A 13928-nucleotide genomic window follows, 5' to 3' on the forward strand; every position below is an offset into this window, starting at 1 on the left:
GGATAAGAATCCGATTTTGAAAATATAATTTTATTTGAAGTAAGAAAAAAAAAATGAAAGTTGAGATATATATTACCAATAAATTATTACAAAAAAATCTATGCGCAAAAAAAAAAAAAAAAGTACGGTATTTTTGTAAACATGCTATAAAATGCATTTTTTTTTTCTTAAAAATAGGATTATTTAATAAAAAAAGGCACCAAACTAAAGCTCTTTCTACGACCCTGTACTCTTTTCCTTAGGGTGTACAAAACGGACTGGGATGGATGGGCTCTGAAATAGTCTGATACGGTGTCCCTCCCTCCCCAGTGCGAAAATTTTCGGACGAAAAGATTGTTTATAAAGTAAATTTTGAGGAGAAAAGTGGCGAGGCAAATGGGAATTTTGGCGGGTATAGGGGTGTTGCTTCCGTTCCCATTCTACTATTGGCTGTGGACATATCCTCAGACATGGGTGGATCTTTGTGGGATTAGGCGAGACCCTTCGAACGTGATGGCTCACGTGTCTCATGCCTTGAAGCTGCTTCAGTTTCTCTCTCTCTTCTCTGTCGCCTCCCTCTCTTGGCCTCCCCCTCTTTTCTTTTGGCCTCTCTTTGGATTTGGCCAGTTCCTGAACTTCAGGTCAGTTTTTTTTTTTTGGCTCTCTAGTTAAAATTTACATAAATGAAATGTATCTCAATTTGTAAATGGTATTGACCATTGTGAATCCCAAGTTGGTTGTAGCAACAATGGTTGACTGATTTTTGGGGTATATTGTCTTTCAGGGCTCTGTTTTCTTTCTCTAGGGATAAAGTTTGAATTAAAAAAGAAATGCATATTAATCTGTAAATGGGTAACTGTTGTGGATATTACATTTATTGTAGCGATCATGGGAATTGCTTCTAGAGTGTTTTATTATTCTGGTCATTTTGGCTCCCTCTCTGGTTAAAAAATGAAATGGATGCTAATTTATGAATGGGTATTAGAGTTGTAGATTCCATATGGTTGCAGCGAGCAGTAGAATAGAAAGGAATTGGGAAGAAAAATGAAACCCATTATAAATATTACTGTTAATGGATGAAGGAATTTGGAGTTTCTATGATGCTATTTTGAATGAGTTATTCTTGGTTGAATGGGGGCATTTGGTTCAACAAGTCTTTACTACTATCCTAAGTAGTATGGATGTGGGTTAGGTGTCAGCTTAAACGTTGTTCAGGTATTTAACTTCCCTACTGGATTATAAAGATTTTCAGTTTCTTTGGCCTCTGTTTGCCTGTAGCAAGTCCCCTCAACTTTAGGTCTTTACTTTCTCTTATTGTAGGTAAAGTTTGGGTGTAAAAATTAAATCCATGTTATTTGTGAATGGATCTTAGCCATACTGAATTGGTTGTGGTAACACTAGTTGGTTGCTTTTGTACTGGGTGTCACTGATTGTGTGTGCAGTAGAGAGAGGAGTTGGGATACTAAAATAAACCCATTATAAATGTCAATGTTAGGAGATGATAGAAATAGAATAGAAATTATTTGATGCTATTTTTCTTTTAATCAGGGCATTTGCTCCAACTAATGTTTTAATAGATTTGTTGTTGGTTTAGGTTGAGTTCCTTAACTCTCCTACTGGGTTATTGGTTGAAAAATGCCAATTTCATTGGCTAAAACATCCAATGTGTTTGAATATTACTTTTTTTTTTCCTAACCATTTTCTTTTACATTAGTTTTTAGGTAAATTGAGTTAGTGATTATCCGCAGTTGAATCAACTTAGATTAGTTATTGGTATAGGTTGACTATTATGTAGAGTGACCCACAGTAGTAGTGCCCTGATTTGAATGTCATTTGAAAGTTTAGCAAGGTTAAGTGCCATGCTTTAAAGTTAAAAATGCTTCAAAAGGTTTAATGTGTAGGACAGATAGAACTCCAATGTCCCACATCAATTGGTTGGGCTGTATACGTGGAGCTACTTGTACCTCCCATTAGCTTAGGCTTTTAGGAATGTGTGTGGTCCTGCATAATTTGGTATTAGAGCAAGGTTTGGCTTGGCTCACCCTGCACCCACTGATGTGGGCATCAACAATTGAGTGGGGGTGTTTGATGTAGGACGGATGAAAGTCCAATGTTGCACATCGGTTGATTACCAACATTAGTTGAGCCTTATATGTGGAGCTACCTCTATCTCCTATTACCTTAGGCTTTTGGGATTGTATGTGGTCCCACATCACATTGTGTAATGCTTCTTTGTTTCTTTTATATTTTGTTCTCCTATATGTAAAAAGAAAATGTTTTTATAGATGAAAATGCAATGCATTTCTGCTTTCAAGTTGAGTTGCTTAAGATTGATTTTGGATTTTAGCAACATAGCTAAATAGCAAATTTAATGCTTCTCATGCTTGAATCTTCATATTTCTTCTGTATTGTTCTGTTACTAAAATCAGTTTGGTTTCCACCAATTCTTCATGATTCTAATCTAATGTATAAAAATTGAGTTTGTCATGTAGTAATTTTGATTAGTGTACATGTAATATGGTCATGTGTTCTTGCACATGTTCACCTAAATTTTACTTTATTTTGTTAGTTATCTTATTTCATAAGATTTAGAGGATGTCATGGTTTTCTTTATGAATTTCAAATTGTATCCCCCCTGGTGAGCTTCCTTTGGCTTGTCTTTTCGATGCTCTTCTTAGATGGGGGATTATTGCATGTAACTTGTCGACAAGTTTCTCTTGTAGGATAACTACCTACAAGTGAAGTTCCTCTCCTAGGATAATTGCATAAAAGTGAAATATTTAAGGGATTACATAATAAATAGCACATAGTTTGCTTCATATTAGTATTAGGTACTATTTGGCCAATTCAATTGTGATGGATTTGTTGAGATGCCATAAATTCCGAATGTTGAAGGTTACGGTGCTAAGACAATGAAGTATCTGTTCTTGGTTTTTTCTTGTTTCTTTTTAACAATTTAGCCCAAGGGAGAGTTTGATAGTGCTGAAATTTTACTACTGAAAAGATTTAGTGTTGAAACTGTAGTACTGAGAACTTTAAGTTGTTAAAAGGGTCATTTTATCATTAGGGTAGTAAAATTCAAGCAAATTTCCAGATATGAATTCATACTTTAAAATCAAATATAGGAGGTGCACTCAAGATTCAACAATAAGTGGCTCCAACCTTATTTTTCAATCCTTTTTAGTTGTAATGAAAGTCTTAGCGTTTGCCATAACATGTTATTAAATGCTCTTACGTGGAAAATTTGTGTTATAGCACCGATTTTTTCAAGTCTTCCCTAACAGATTTTTCTGTAGTTGCAATTTACTATCGTCTAAACGACAACCTAGGTTTTTTCTAGATTGGATCGATACTGTTTGGGAGCTACAAATTTACCTCTCACATATCCTTGATTGATCATTTGTGAATTTTCGTTTCCTTTTCATGGAGGGTTGGGTCAGGGTTAGGAGTGAGAAAGAATGGTTCTCTTGTTTGATCCACTAGTTTGTCAATCTACTAATAAGTTTCTCATACTTTCCAAATTTATTTAATTGAGATCTTAATGAAAATCTTATTTCTTCCCAATTGTAGAAAAAGACTGGCAAAAAACTAAGAAGATATATGTGTACAAAGTAGTCATTTTGCAGAACTTTTTTAGAGAACCTACAAGAGGCTTTATGCTCTTGAAGTAAAAAAAAATATTGACTACCCTCTTACCATGTGCATCCTAATAAGGATCATGACCATCTCCCATTGTTCAATACATACCATTAATTGAATTTGTTTCAACTTGGTGTTGATTGAGTGGTGATCCTTTAACATCTTCAACCAATGAACTAATAATGCTTTGGAGGAAACATTTGACACGTTTGTGGTAGATCCAAGGCCTTCTAAGATTTGTGAGGATGATTTTAGTGCAATCCTAACCTGGAGAAATGTTGATGCATCTTGATCCAAAATGAGCCTAATTCAGCTTTTAGTCCACATATGTGAAGGTAACATGGGATTGGTTAGTGAATTTGGCCCATTTGTAACATGTTGCACCCATGAAACTTATCTAGTCCAATTTATGGTCTCTAAATCATGTAGTTCACTGTTGGAGATTGACTTGGTAGTATCTTTTAGATATCCTTGTGATAAATCTTTATCCAATGGCTTTAATAAAATCTTTATATTAGGGCCCTGTAATTGTTGTGTTTACATGCTTAGTTCTAGACCACTGATCAGAGCCTAAGAAAAGAGGGTTGCATGTTGGTAGTTGACATTATGTTTGGCCATTCCTTGGATAGTTGGTGTTTCTCTTGATAGAGTGGTAAAAAAGGATTTGTTATGAGTGGAGTTGTTAGGAACATCTAAAATATAGCTAAGAGGGGTGGACTAATAAGAATGAACCATATAATAGTTAACTACCTTATGGAAATTGATTTGATTTCGAAGGAATGAGTTGCTACACTAGTTAAAAGCCACATTTGAGTTAATGACAGTTCACTTCATCAAGTACTATTTGTTTAAGGGAAGATTTTCTTTTGAAGCCTGTTAAAGAGTTATTAGTAGTTATTAAGTGATAGTTTAGGGTATGTTTGGAAGTTGTTTTTAAATTTTTTTTTTAAGAACAAAAAAACAGGAAACCATGTTTGACAATTAGAAAACATAAAACATTTTTTTGCTCTTAAAAACAACTAAAATACGTTCTTAGGATGTTTTCTTAGAATATGTTCTTAAAAAATACTTATACAAATATAAAGAATGATTGAAAATATAACACGACAAATAAAAGTTAGTTTTGAAAAATATTTAAAAACATAGAGAACAAGTTAAGAACATTTCAAACCTATCAAAAAAGAAAAAAGAAAAGAAAAAAAGAAAGTTAAGAACATTTCAAGTTCCCAAATTGACTTTTGTTCTATAAAACATCAGAAAATAGTTTTCAAAAATTGTTTTAGAAAATATTTTCTAAGAAGAATGAGACATTATTTACCTATAAAAAAGAAAAGAAAAGAAGAACGAGACATTATTCTTTTCTCTCACTCAACATGGTATCGTTTGATTTGGAACCCTAATTGTAAAAAAAATAAAATAAAACAAACATCCTTAACAATTTCCACCTTCCTTTTTTTGCACTGTCACAGTGTGCTACGGTAATGTGTCATGGTAAATGCTGTAGTAACGTGCTACAATGATCTACTACATTATACTACAATGACTTCTAGCACCAGTGCCTATGTGATTGATTGTGTTGTGTAATGCAAGTATAGTGCAAGTATCTGTTAGTGTTTGAAGTTTCCTAACATTTCTTTGTTTCAATTTTTAAGTGCAATAGTCCCTGCTTCCTCCTTTCAATAATTAACAAGTATGCTAAAGGGACGTAATGGGATAAAACTATGATGGTGTATATGGGGGAAAGGGAAAACTAAAGCATCTTGTTGAAGGTCCTTCCCAAGGAATCTAAAAGTTTTGATGAATGACAACAAGATGACATCAAGATAATAGCATGGTTGTGGAAGGTTATTGAACCCTATGTTAGTGCTAATTTCATGTTTTTACAAACCATGAAACAAATATGTGATGCAGTTAAAGAGACATATTCTTAAGAAAAAAATATTTCAAGAATCTTATGAAGATGTTTTTAGGGTAAAGTAGAATGGGAAACCTGTGAGTGAGCACTATGCATCCTTCAAAGGGAAGTAGGAGGAATTAAATATGTATCAACCATTCTCTGTTGATATTGAGGTTCAATGAAGGCAAAGGAAAGAGTTTCAGACTGCTAAATTTCTTTTTAGCCTTGATTTTGAATATGCTGAGTCAAACATGGCAAACTTATTAGTGAGAAGTTACCATCTCTCTATAATGTTTATGCTTGTCTTCAATGCATTGATCTATAGTCCTTTTCATTTGAAAATGGTATTAGGGATACTTCTGCACTTGCATCAACAGGACAACGTAGAGATGGTCCTCCTATTTGCAGTTGAGAGGTTGATGTTTAGGTGGAGGTAAAGGCAGATGTAGAAGTGATAGGCAAAGCTTACCCTGTGGTTGGACTAATCATACCTTTGATAAATGTTGGGATAAATTTAGTCATCCTACATAGGCTAATCTGATTGTCTCCTCTTCCAATGGTGGAGTTGATGTTCCTACTATTCAACCTGCAGGTAGTAATATGGAGTCTATTACCTCATCTTTAGATGATTATAACAAACTAGTGCAATAATCTTCAAAGATTTCCTTGCGATCTAACATTAGTGCTCTTATTGCTACCTTAGCAAATTCGATATTGGTTGGTGCTTGGAATGGTATATTTATGTTCACGCAGAAGACAGAGGCAGCTCCCCTACAACAATGCCAGAAAATCGCTTATGCTTAGAAAGTGGCAACCCAAATTTCAACTCCCCAGCAACAATGGCAAAAAATTTCTTAGTATTCGAAATGGTATGTGTGTGTTGTTCCCAAGCATCAGATAATGCAACCCATGGTATCAGATATTGCTCCAAGACAACTTCGATGCAAATTTCCTTGATCTTACAAACTGTATGCGAGGTTCATGAGATGAAGATTAAGCTCTCCAAAAATTGAAGATGACATTTGAAACAGATTTTATCAAGGAGAATACCATTTATGAGTAATAATTATTTTCTTTTTCAATAATTATAAGTAATATAATCATTTTTTTTAACAATAAAATCCCATACTCCTTTGTTCATTCATTATGTATTCTTTAATAATTTCATTTTAAGCATATTTATGCATTTTTAGCCTAATATACATTGTAGGTCCATATCCTAATAATTTAAGCTTTTAGGAAAGTTGGAAGCCCAACATGATACTAGCTTTATAGTTAACCAGGGGTCTCAAATTCGAATCTCTCCCATTGTTTATTCTCCATTTGTTTGTGTGTAGGTTGTAACCACAAATTTGTCTCTCCACCTGCGGGTATGAGGTTGCATCATCATCCGCAAGTGCAAAGACAGAATCATTTGTAACTAATGTATCTCCACATGAGGGTATGGGACAACACTTAGGGCTAGGTGTTAGCCTAATATACTGCTTGCAAATTTGGGTTGGTAATTTGTCTCTCCATGTGTGGATATGGGACACATGAGGAAGGGTGTCAGCTTGGTATACTGCTCGTAGATTTGTGTCATCATCTTCAAGTGTAAAGACCGGACTGATTTGTAGCTAAATTGTCTCTCCACATGCAAAGGAAGGGTGTTAACATACAATGCTTATAGACTTGTGTCATCTCCAAGCACAGACAGAATTAAAATAGTGGTATGCTGATACTGTTCCCACAGTAAAACAAGTAATTGGAGAATTTCAAATAACAAGGACCTAGCAAATTGAGTTAATAGGAAAGGAAGATTATTGAGAGTGTTGCAGTGAGCTTCTTAAGCTCAAATAGGCACAAAGAAGCCTAATTTGTACCTGAAAGAAGTGGACTCCTTATATTTTGTAGTCTGTATTGTATGCTTGACAACTAAAGTTGATTAATAATGCCCCTTTTTGCTGAGGCTTCATTTATTTCGAGTGTAAGTGCAGTCAAGAAAGAGATTTTACAGCTGTTCGATAAAATGCATATCTCTATGGTGTGAATGGCGTTTAGTGGAGTGAGGATACACAATAAGTCTGAGTAAATCCTGAAATAGGATCCACATGAAAGAAAATACCCATTTCTTATTTGGTAGAAATCACTGACCTATTTTCAAGTGCAGCCCAAGTTTTATTTGCTTCTCTATATTTTGTATATATCTTCTGTATCTCTGTTCCGTTGTCCTAACATGATCAACTTACAGGGTATATCAGTTGCTTGGTGAGGCAGGCACTTACTATGGTGTACGCTTCGGGAAGAACATTCCTTGGGTAACAGCATTTCCATTTGGGGTTATAAGTGATCCTCAGTATGTAGGAAGCATTATGAGTCTTCTTGCGTGCATATCTTGGGTGCCCTTCCAGTATATTCTCCTGTGGTTACTGGGCTACGTGTTCATGATTAAACTGGAATCAAAGGAAGATCCAGCTACTCGTGCCAAGCCACTCACTTGAATGTGCAGGTTTCTGGACACTAACCAGCCATATTCGAATCATAAATCCTTGGCAGAAGGTTCTCGTTTTTTGCTCTTTTGTTGTAGGAGGTTGATATCTCAATCATTTATCAGCCTGTACTTGTATTCAAAATTTTCCCCGTGTTGAGGAGATTTTTTTTTTTGAAATAATTTATAACTGACATCAACGCATTTTTCCGCATGGTTTATGCTTTGCCATGGTTTTCAAGACAAATATCAAGAGCAGAAAAGGTCTACCATCATGCATTCACGTATGTTTCTCTGCATTTTACTGCTGAAATGCTTCAAAATGCACTCCAAAGCAAAAAACCAAAACCAGAACACAACAAAGCCAAGTGCAATGAAAGACAGATCTATATCTTCTTCATGTTACTTTGCAACAGTCTGGCTCAGTCAAAATGATTAATATTGAATTAAGTTTTGTGCAACAAGCTACCACTCCATAGTTCTTAAGGACTCATACGGACTTTCCACCAGGTTTTCTATGTAATTGGGCATTTCTTCATGCCAAAACAACTGAATTTGCTCATGTTAAATGTATTGTAGTATGTGCTATCATCAACCTGATATGCTGGTCATTCTCAACCTGAACCCTATCTTATGCTAAAATCTTATTCAAGTGACAACTGAATTGAAGCAATTGAATGGATACAGGTTAAACCAACCCAACTGGGAGCCAGGTCATGCTTAGCCAACCTGAACAAACAAACTATATCAATGACAGTTTCTCTATTATACAACCCAGCGTCTGCCCTGCTATACTGGAAGAAGGAAACTGAAAAAAGATCCTCTTCTTCATCTAGGCCAGAGCCAAGGACACATCAAAAATTTCTGTTGCCTTTTTGACAGCTTCAACATTAATGTCTACCAACTTCCCTGTCTTGGATGAAACAATTAAGCATTTCTTCTCTTGTGCATTGGGAACAAATAGTTCTCCTTTCTGTTGAGAAGAAAACAATGCAATGCTGCAGCAATGGTGCCATACAGCACAAATTAGAGTTTGCACTAGTTTAAAACTTTCAGAAGAATAAATGTGATCCAACTTCCAAAATTATAAATTCGTAGTATGTGCAGTGCAGTGAGGTTATGAAAATATTACCAGGGCTTTTCACGGGCAGTGGCAAGCTGAACAGCAGCTGTGTTTGTGGTTATTACCCCAAGGGAGTCATTGATAAGAGCAGCCAGCTGAAAGTAGGCAGAATCAGTGAATGAAATTGAAGTATCAGCCTTGAGGTTGAGAAGTTATAGTCATGGCATAAAATTGAGTTTCCCGTTTACTGACATGTCTTATGTTTTTGGTTGTAAGGAGGATGAAACAAGGTAAGGGCAAAGGAGAAGTGCTGAGGTTAAAGATGGGGTGTCATGGATTCTGTTTTCAGGTAATGTATATTGAATGGAAGAAGGCATACCTGTCCTGGGGTAGTGATGAACACCATGCTGGCGTCTTCTCCAACTTCTTCTTCCACTTCTTCCCTTACTTTCTCATGCGGAATGACAAAGATTGGCCTAATTCCCCTGTTCCAAATATTAAACAGCATAAGAGTAATTGTCAACGGCAATGTCTAAATCTCCCAAACTTCCACTAACTATTGCTCCTGGAAATTAGGGTTTATGCTTCAGTATAACTGAAGTACTGCCCTGGAGTCGGTCATCTTTACAGTCGGGGTAACGAAAACTCAATCCAAATAACCCCATGATCAATGCATCCATAAATCATCTGAAACAGGTCATAGGCCTGGCACTTGGCAACATCATTCCATCAGATAATTTACTCCAATGAGTGACAACAGTATGCAATATTTTGCATACTTATAGTGATGGGTTCAAGCCCATCATTAGACAAAAACTGAAAGAATTGGTTGGTGGGATTAATAGACAAAAGAAGATACTACAGTCTAAAGGCAATTCTGCTCGTATTTTCAAACACTTATTGGCATACCATCATCTCTGTGGTAAAAACACACAAATGCCCCTTCAGAACCGAAGCAATATGGAGATGGGATAAGATTCCCAGCCAAATAAACATTTTTACTTATCAATATGCATGCTGATTCTCAAAGAAGTTTGTGAATCATTTCATACCTAATAGTGTCTGCTATTTCAGCCCATTTTTGGATGGGTAACAAGCTATCAGTATCCCCCTTAGATTGCATTGAAGCCTTTGAGTCACATTCGATTCCATGAATCACAATATATTTCCCTTTCTCAGCACCAGCAGCCTTGTATTTTCCCTCTACAACCTCCTTCAGTTTCCTAGAAATGGAAACTTTTAATGGAGGCACAGGATGCCTTGGCACATTCCGAGCTGGTCTCCCTAACCAGTCAACCATCTGATGGTACCTAAATCAGACATGCACACAAAAAATTTCAGAGATTCAAAGCTTACAATGGAACATCAAATCACGCCATACCAATCATGGATTAAGGGCAACAACAGTGTTATAATAAAGGGATGCTCAGTTTTCAATTGTGGGAGTACATATCCAAATCAGCTCGTGTTGTTTTCCAACTCACATGTTATATCCAGCCTCTGATAGATTCATACCATCTGGTGTAAATGTTTGGGAAAGGAGTAAACCAGCTCCTGCAGCATTCACATTAGGATAAATGTAGCTAACTCTATCCCGGGCTGTTGACATAAACAAGAATGCAGCATGGCCAAGCCCTGCCAGTTTGGTCGATAGGATCATGTCATAGTACCTAGCCTGTAAGCCAGTGCAAGGCAACATCCATTACAGTTCATCCAAAATAAGCGAGTGAACTCGGTTTCTGTTCAGGATCAAAATCCAGTAAGGCTGTGTCATTAGTAACTTATTGATGGACCATTACTTTCTTTTCGTAGAAAAGGTTGGAGGATGCAGTATAACAAAAAAATTTTCAATGTTGGGTTCAACAAGAAAAATTGAAGACATCTCTCCTCTGGCCACGATATTAAATTCTTAATTTTGTTTTGGGCATTTTGTATTTAGGCATGCTTGATCACCAATCAACATTAGCATGCCCCATCTTCCATACATTTATTCTGTTAATAGATGAAGAACAGTTGAAAATCCGAACTCATATGGGCGTAGAAGCATGCAGATAGTCTGAATTCTCACATAGCTACTTCAATACACATTCAATTTAACATCAAAACAAAAAATTTCAGGATCTTCAACACATTGCCTGCAGTACATTACACATAGTATGAGACAGGAAAAAAAAACCACGAACCTTAAGAATTCCGATCATGTCAGTATACTCGGCAGGCTCAGGGAAGTCAACATCAGGATCATAGGCATTAGCCCACCTCACATTTTTGTTCAACTCATACGTCTGCTTCCCACGCGGGGACGCCACTATATCCACTTGCACACCAGGGTACCTATCCTTAATCAACTGTATGGCAGGAAAGAAGAGCAAGTTCTCATAAACGCCACCCGAAATCACACAACAACAACGTCGAACATCTCCTCGCACTTTCAAGGCCAATGAGGCTATCTCCACACTATACCCCATTGGGAACTTGAGGAAACCATAAGGATTATCTGGGTTATCGGGTGGCCTGGGGTCCTCGTCTTGTTTGCCATCGGCGAAGAGGGATCCATACTCCATATTGGGGTCTTCTCCATCATCAAAAGGGTCCAGCCAGGGATTTTTCTTTTTGGGTGTGGCATTGAGCTGAATGCGGCAGCCAGGTTTTGTGGTTGGAGGCAAGGGTTGTGGAGAGGTGAAGAAGGACGATTTGGTGAAGTGAATTGGAGGAGATGAAGATGGGTTTGTGAGGAAAGGTGAAATGGAGTTGGGGAGAAAATAAGGTGTGGCCATGGAGGAGCTGGTGGCGCTTCACTGTCTGGTTGGGTTGAGTTTGGAAGGTGTTGGCAAGAAAAACAAACGTCGGGTTTCGAATGTGTGGAAGACGGTTGGATAAGAGCTTCCAACTGTGTAATTGTCCTAACCGCCTCAACTTTTTGATAATTAAATAAGCAAGTGACCGTATATGTAACACACTCTATTTTTTATTTCTCGTGACTTTCATTATAAAGTCAATATGTTATATAAAAAACAATGTTTTCACATTGAACCGAAAAAGTTATGGATTCATGGTTCACTGGTAGGACCGACAATCGAACCGTGGTCAAACCGATGATGTCATAAATATATATTTTATATTTATATTATTAAAATTTTAAAAATTAATAAATAAAAATAATAAATTCTATCTAAATTTTGATAGTATTTATACTCTGTTTATTGAGTTTTTTCATAAAGTTTTTTTAACTATAGATGTCAATCAACCCAATATTTTCAATAATTTCAATAAATTAAAATTTTAATGTGCAATAAATAAGAAAATGAAAAAAAATATATCATTATGATTATAATCAACCAAAAAAAAAAAAAAGAAACTAAATATAAGATATTAAATATAAAACATAAAAATTAAATTTTAAAAAACAAAAATGGAAGGCGGTAGGAAGGCAAGGCGGTTGGAAGGTGTGTCGGTGGTGGTGCAAGTGCGCAAGGGGGATTGCATTTTGGGAGAGGAGAGGGGGGGAGGGAGGGAAGGAAAATGAGCTTTTATACTCATCAAAACGACGTCATTTTGATGCTGGGAAAAAATAAAAAAATAAAAAATGGTTGAACCGGACGATTCGAAGGGAATTGACCAAGTCGTTTGGTTTGCCGATCGGACCATTGGTTCAACTAGTTCGATTTTGGTTCGATCACTTTCCGATCCAATTCATCGGATCGAATCGAAATCATGACCAACTGGTGGTTAGACTGGCTGATTTAGTTCGGTTTTTAAAGCTATGATAAAAAGTATAGATTTAGCTTACATTTTCAAAAATTATTTTAAGAAATTCTAAAATTTGAGTAATAAAATTTCTTTGATATTTTAATTTTTAATTCATTTTTAAAATTATTAATTTTTTTATATAAGTCTTTAAGGGTTATAGTATATTATATAAAAGTTACTATTATTTTCTTATTTTAGAAATGAAAACAAGAATAATACCATCCATAACCAACACTTACCTATCAATTTTAACTAAAAAAAATCACACAAAATAGGAATGATCTACCATCAAATGTAAAATAAATTAATTATCTTTGATAAATAAATTAACTATCTTTGATAAATAAATAAATAAGAATTAACAATTTTTATTAAAAAAAGAGTCCTACACAAAGTAGGAATGATCTTCTAATCATGCATAAAATTAATTAATTAATTTTAATAGTTCAATAAATAAATTCATTATTAATTTTAATCTAAGGAGTCCTACACAAATAAGGGAATGATTTTTCATTTAAATATAAAATAAATAGATTTTAATATTTCAAAAATAAAATAAAATTAAGAGATAATTCCAAAGAGGTTCTCTTAGTCTCCATAAATAAAGGAATTTCTTAGCTTTCAAAATAACATACAATAGAGAAACGAAGATTTCCATATTTGAGAAGAGTTGGAGAAAGCTTATTCAAGGATTTAATGAGTTCTTCAAAACCTTCGAGAAGATTTTAAGATCAAGTCTTTGAAAATTCAAAGATCAAGCCTTCAAAGGCCCGAAGATCAATCATTCAAAGATAAAGATCAAGCCTTCAAAGACCCCAAGATCAACCATTCAAAGACCAAGTTCGAATATTTGAAAACTAAGTTCAAAAATTCAAAGGCCAAAGAGTTGAAGACTAATTTCAAATGGGTGTTGAAGGCCACCTTAGTGAAATGCCCACTCATGGCAGATGTTTAGGGATTGCACTATTTGTTGGCATCTTAGATTCAAGTAATGTGAATAATACCAATTTTTAAAAAATTGATCTTTTAGGGTTAAAGTACTAACCTTTAGGTTTGGATGTACCCAAACCTTAAATCCAAGTGTTAAAGAATTAAAACAATGTCATTGGAAGTCTCGTAGACCCATGATATTC

At 35.4% G+C, this 13928-nt stretch overlaps 2 protein-coding genes across 3 annotated transcripts; one reads left to right on the forward strand and one right to left on the reverse strand.

Moving 5' to 3' along the window:
• Window positions 1–234: 234 nt before the first annotated feature.
• Window positions 235–8269, forward strand: LOC117922506 (phosphatidyl-N-methylethanolamine N-methyltransferase). 2 transcript variants are annotated; one of them, XM_034840636.1, is made up of 2 exons: window positions 235–620; window positions 7746–8269. In XM_034840636.1, exons 1-2 carry the CDS (start codon window positions 376–378, stop codon window positions 7993–7995), a joined length of 495 nt encoding a protein of 164 aa, XP_034696527.1. In that variant the 5' UTR covers window positions 235–375; the 3' UTR covers window positions 7996–8269. The 2 variants fall into 2 exon arrangements, with proteins under 2 accessions (XP_034696527.1, XP_034696526.1); XM_034840635.1 differs by lacking the exon at window positions 7746–8269 and adding an exon at window positions 6219–7722.
• A 317-nt stretch (window positions 8270–8586) lies between these two features.
• LOC117922505 (photosynthetic NDH subunit of subcomplex B 1, chloroplastic) lies at window positions 8587–11923 on the reverse strand. Its single transcript, XM_034840634.1, has 6 exons — window positions 11229–11923; window positions 10530–10720; window positions 10098–10355; window positions 9425–9530; window positions 9115–9200; window positions 8587–8980 (listed from the first exon to the last, which is right to left on the reverse strand). The coding sequence occupies exons 1-6, from the start codon at window positions 11820–11822 to the stop codon at window positions 8815–8817; spliced, it is 1401 nt and encodes a 466-aa protein (XP_034696525.1). The 5' UTR covers window positions 11823–11923; the 3' UTR covers window positions 8587–8814.
• Between the last annotated feature and the right edge of the window lie 2005 nt (window positions 11924–13928).

The sequence above is a fragment of the Vitis riparia genome, chromosome 9, assembly GCF_004353265.1.
Source record: "Vitis riparia cultivar Riparia Gloire de Montpellier isolate 1030 chromosome 9, EGFV_Vit.rip_1.0, whole genome shotgun sequence".
Lineage (NCBI taxonomy): Eukaryota > Viridiplantae > Streptophyta > Magnoliopsida > Vitales > Vitaceae > Vitis > Vitis riparia.

Bases quoted from the DNA above. Each gene is read 5' to 3' on its own strand.
- LOC117922506 (XM_034840635.1), top strand. From the start codon at position 376: ATGGGAATTTTGGCGGGTATAGGGGTGTTGCTTCCGTTCCCATTCTAC. The intron at 621-6,218 runs GTCAGTTTTTTT...TTGCTACCTTAG, and splicing joins GGCCAGTTCCTGAACTTCAG to CAAATTCGATATTGGTTGGT.
- LOC117922505 (XM_034840634.1), bottom strand. From the start codon at position 11,822: ATGGCCACACCTTATTTTCTCCCCAACTCCATTTCACCTTTCCTCACA. The intron at 10,721-11,228 runs GTTCGTGGTTTT...ACTGGCTTACAG, and splicing joins ACATGATCGGAATTCTTAAG to GCTAGGTACTATGACATGAT. The intron at 9,201-9,424 runs GTATGCCTTCTT...GCCTACTTTCAG, and splicing joins TCATCACTACCCCAGGACAG to CTGGCTGCTCTTATCAATGA.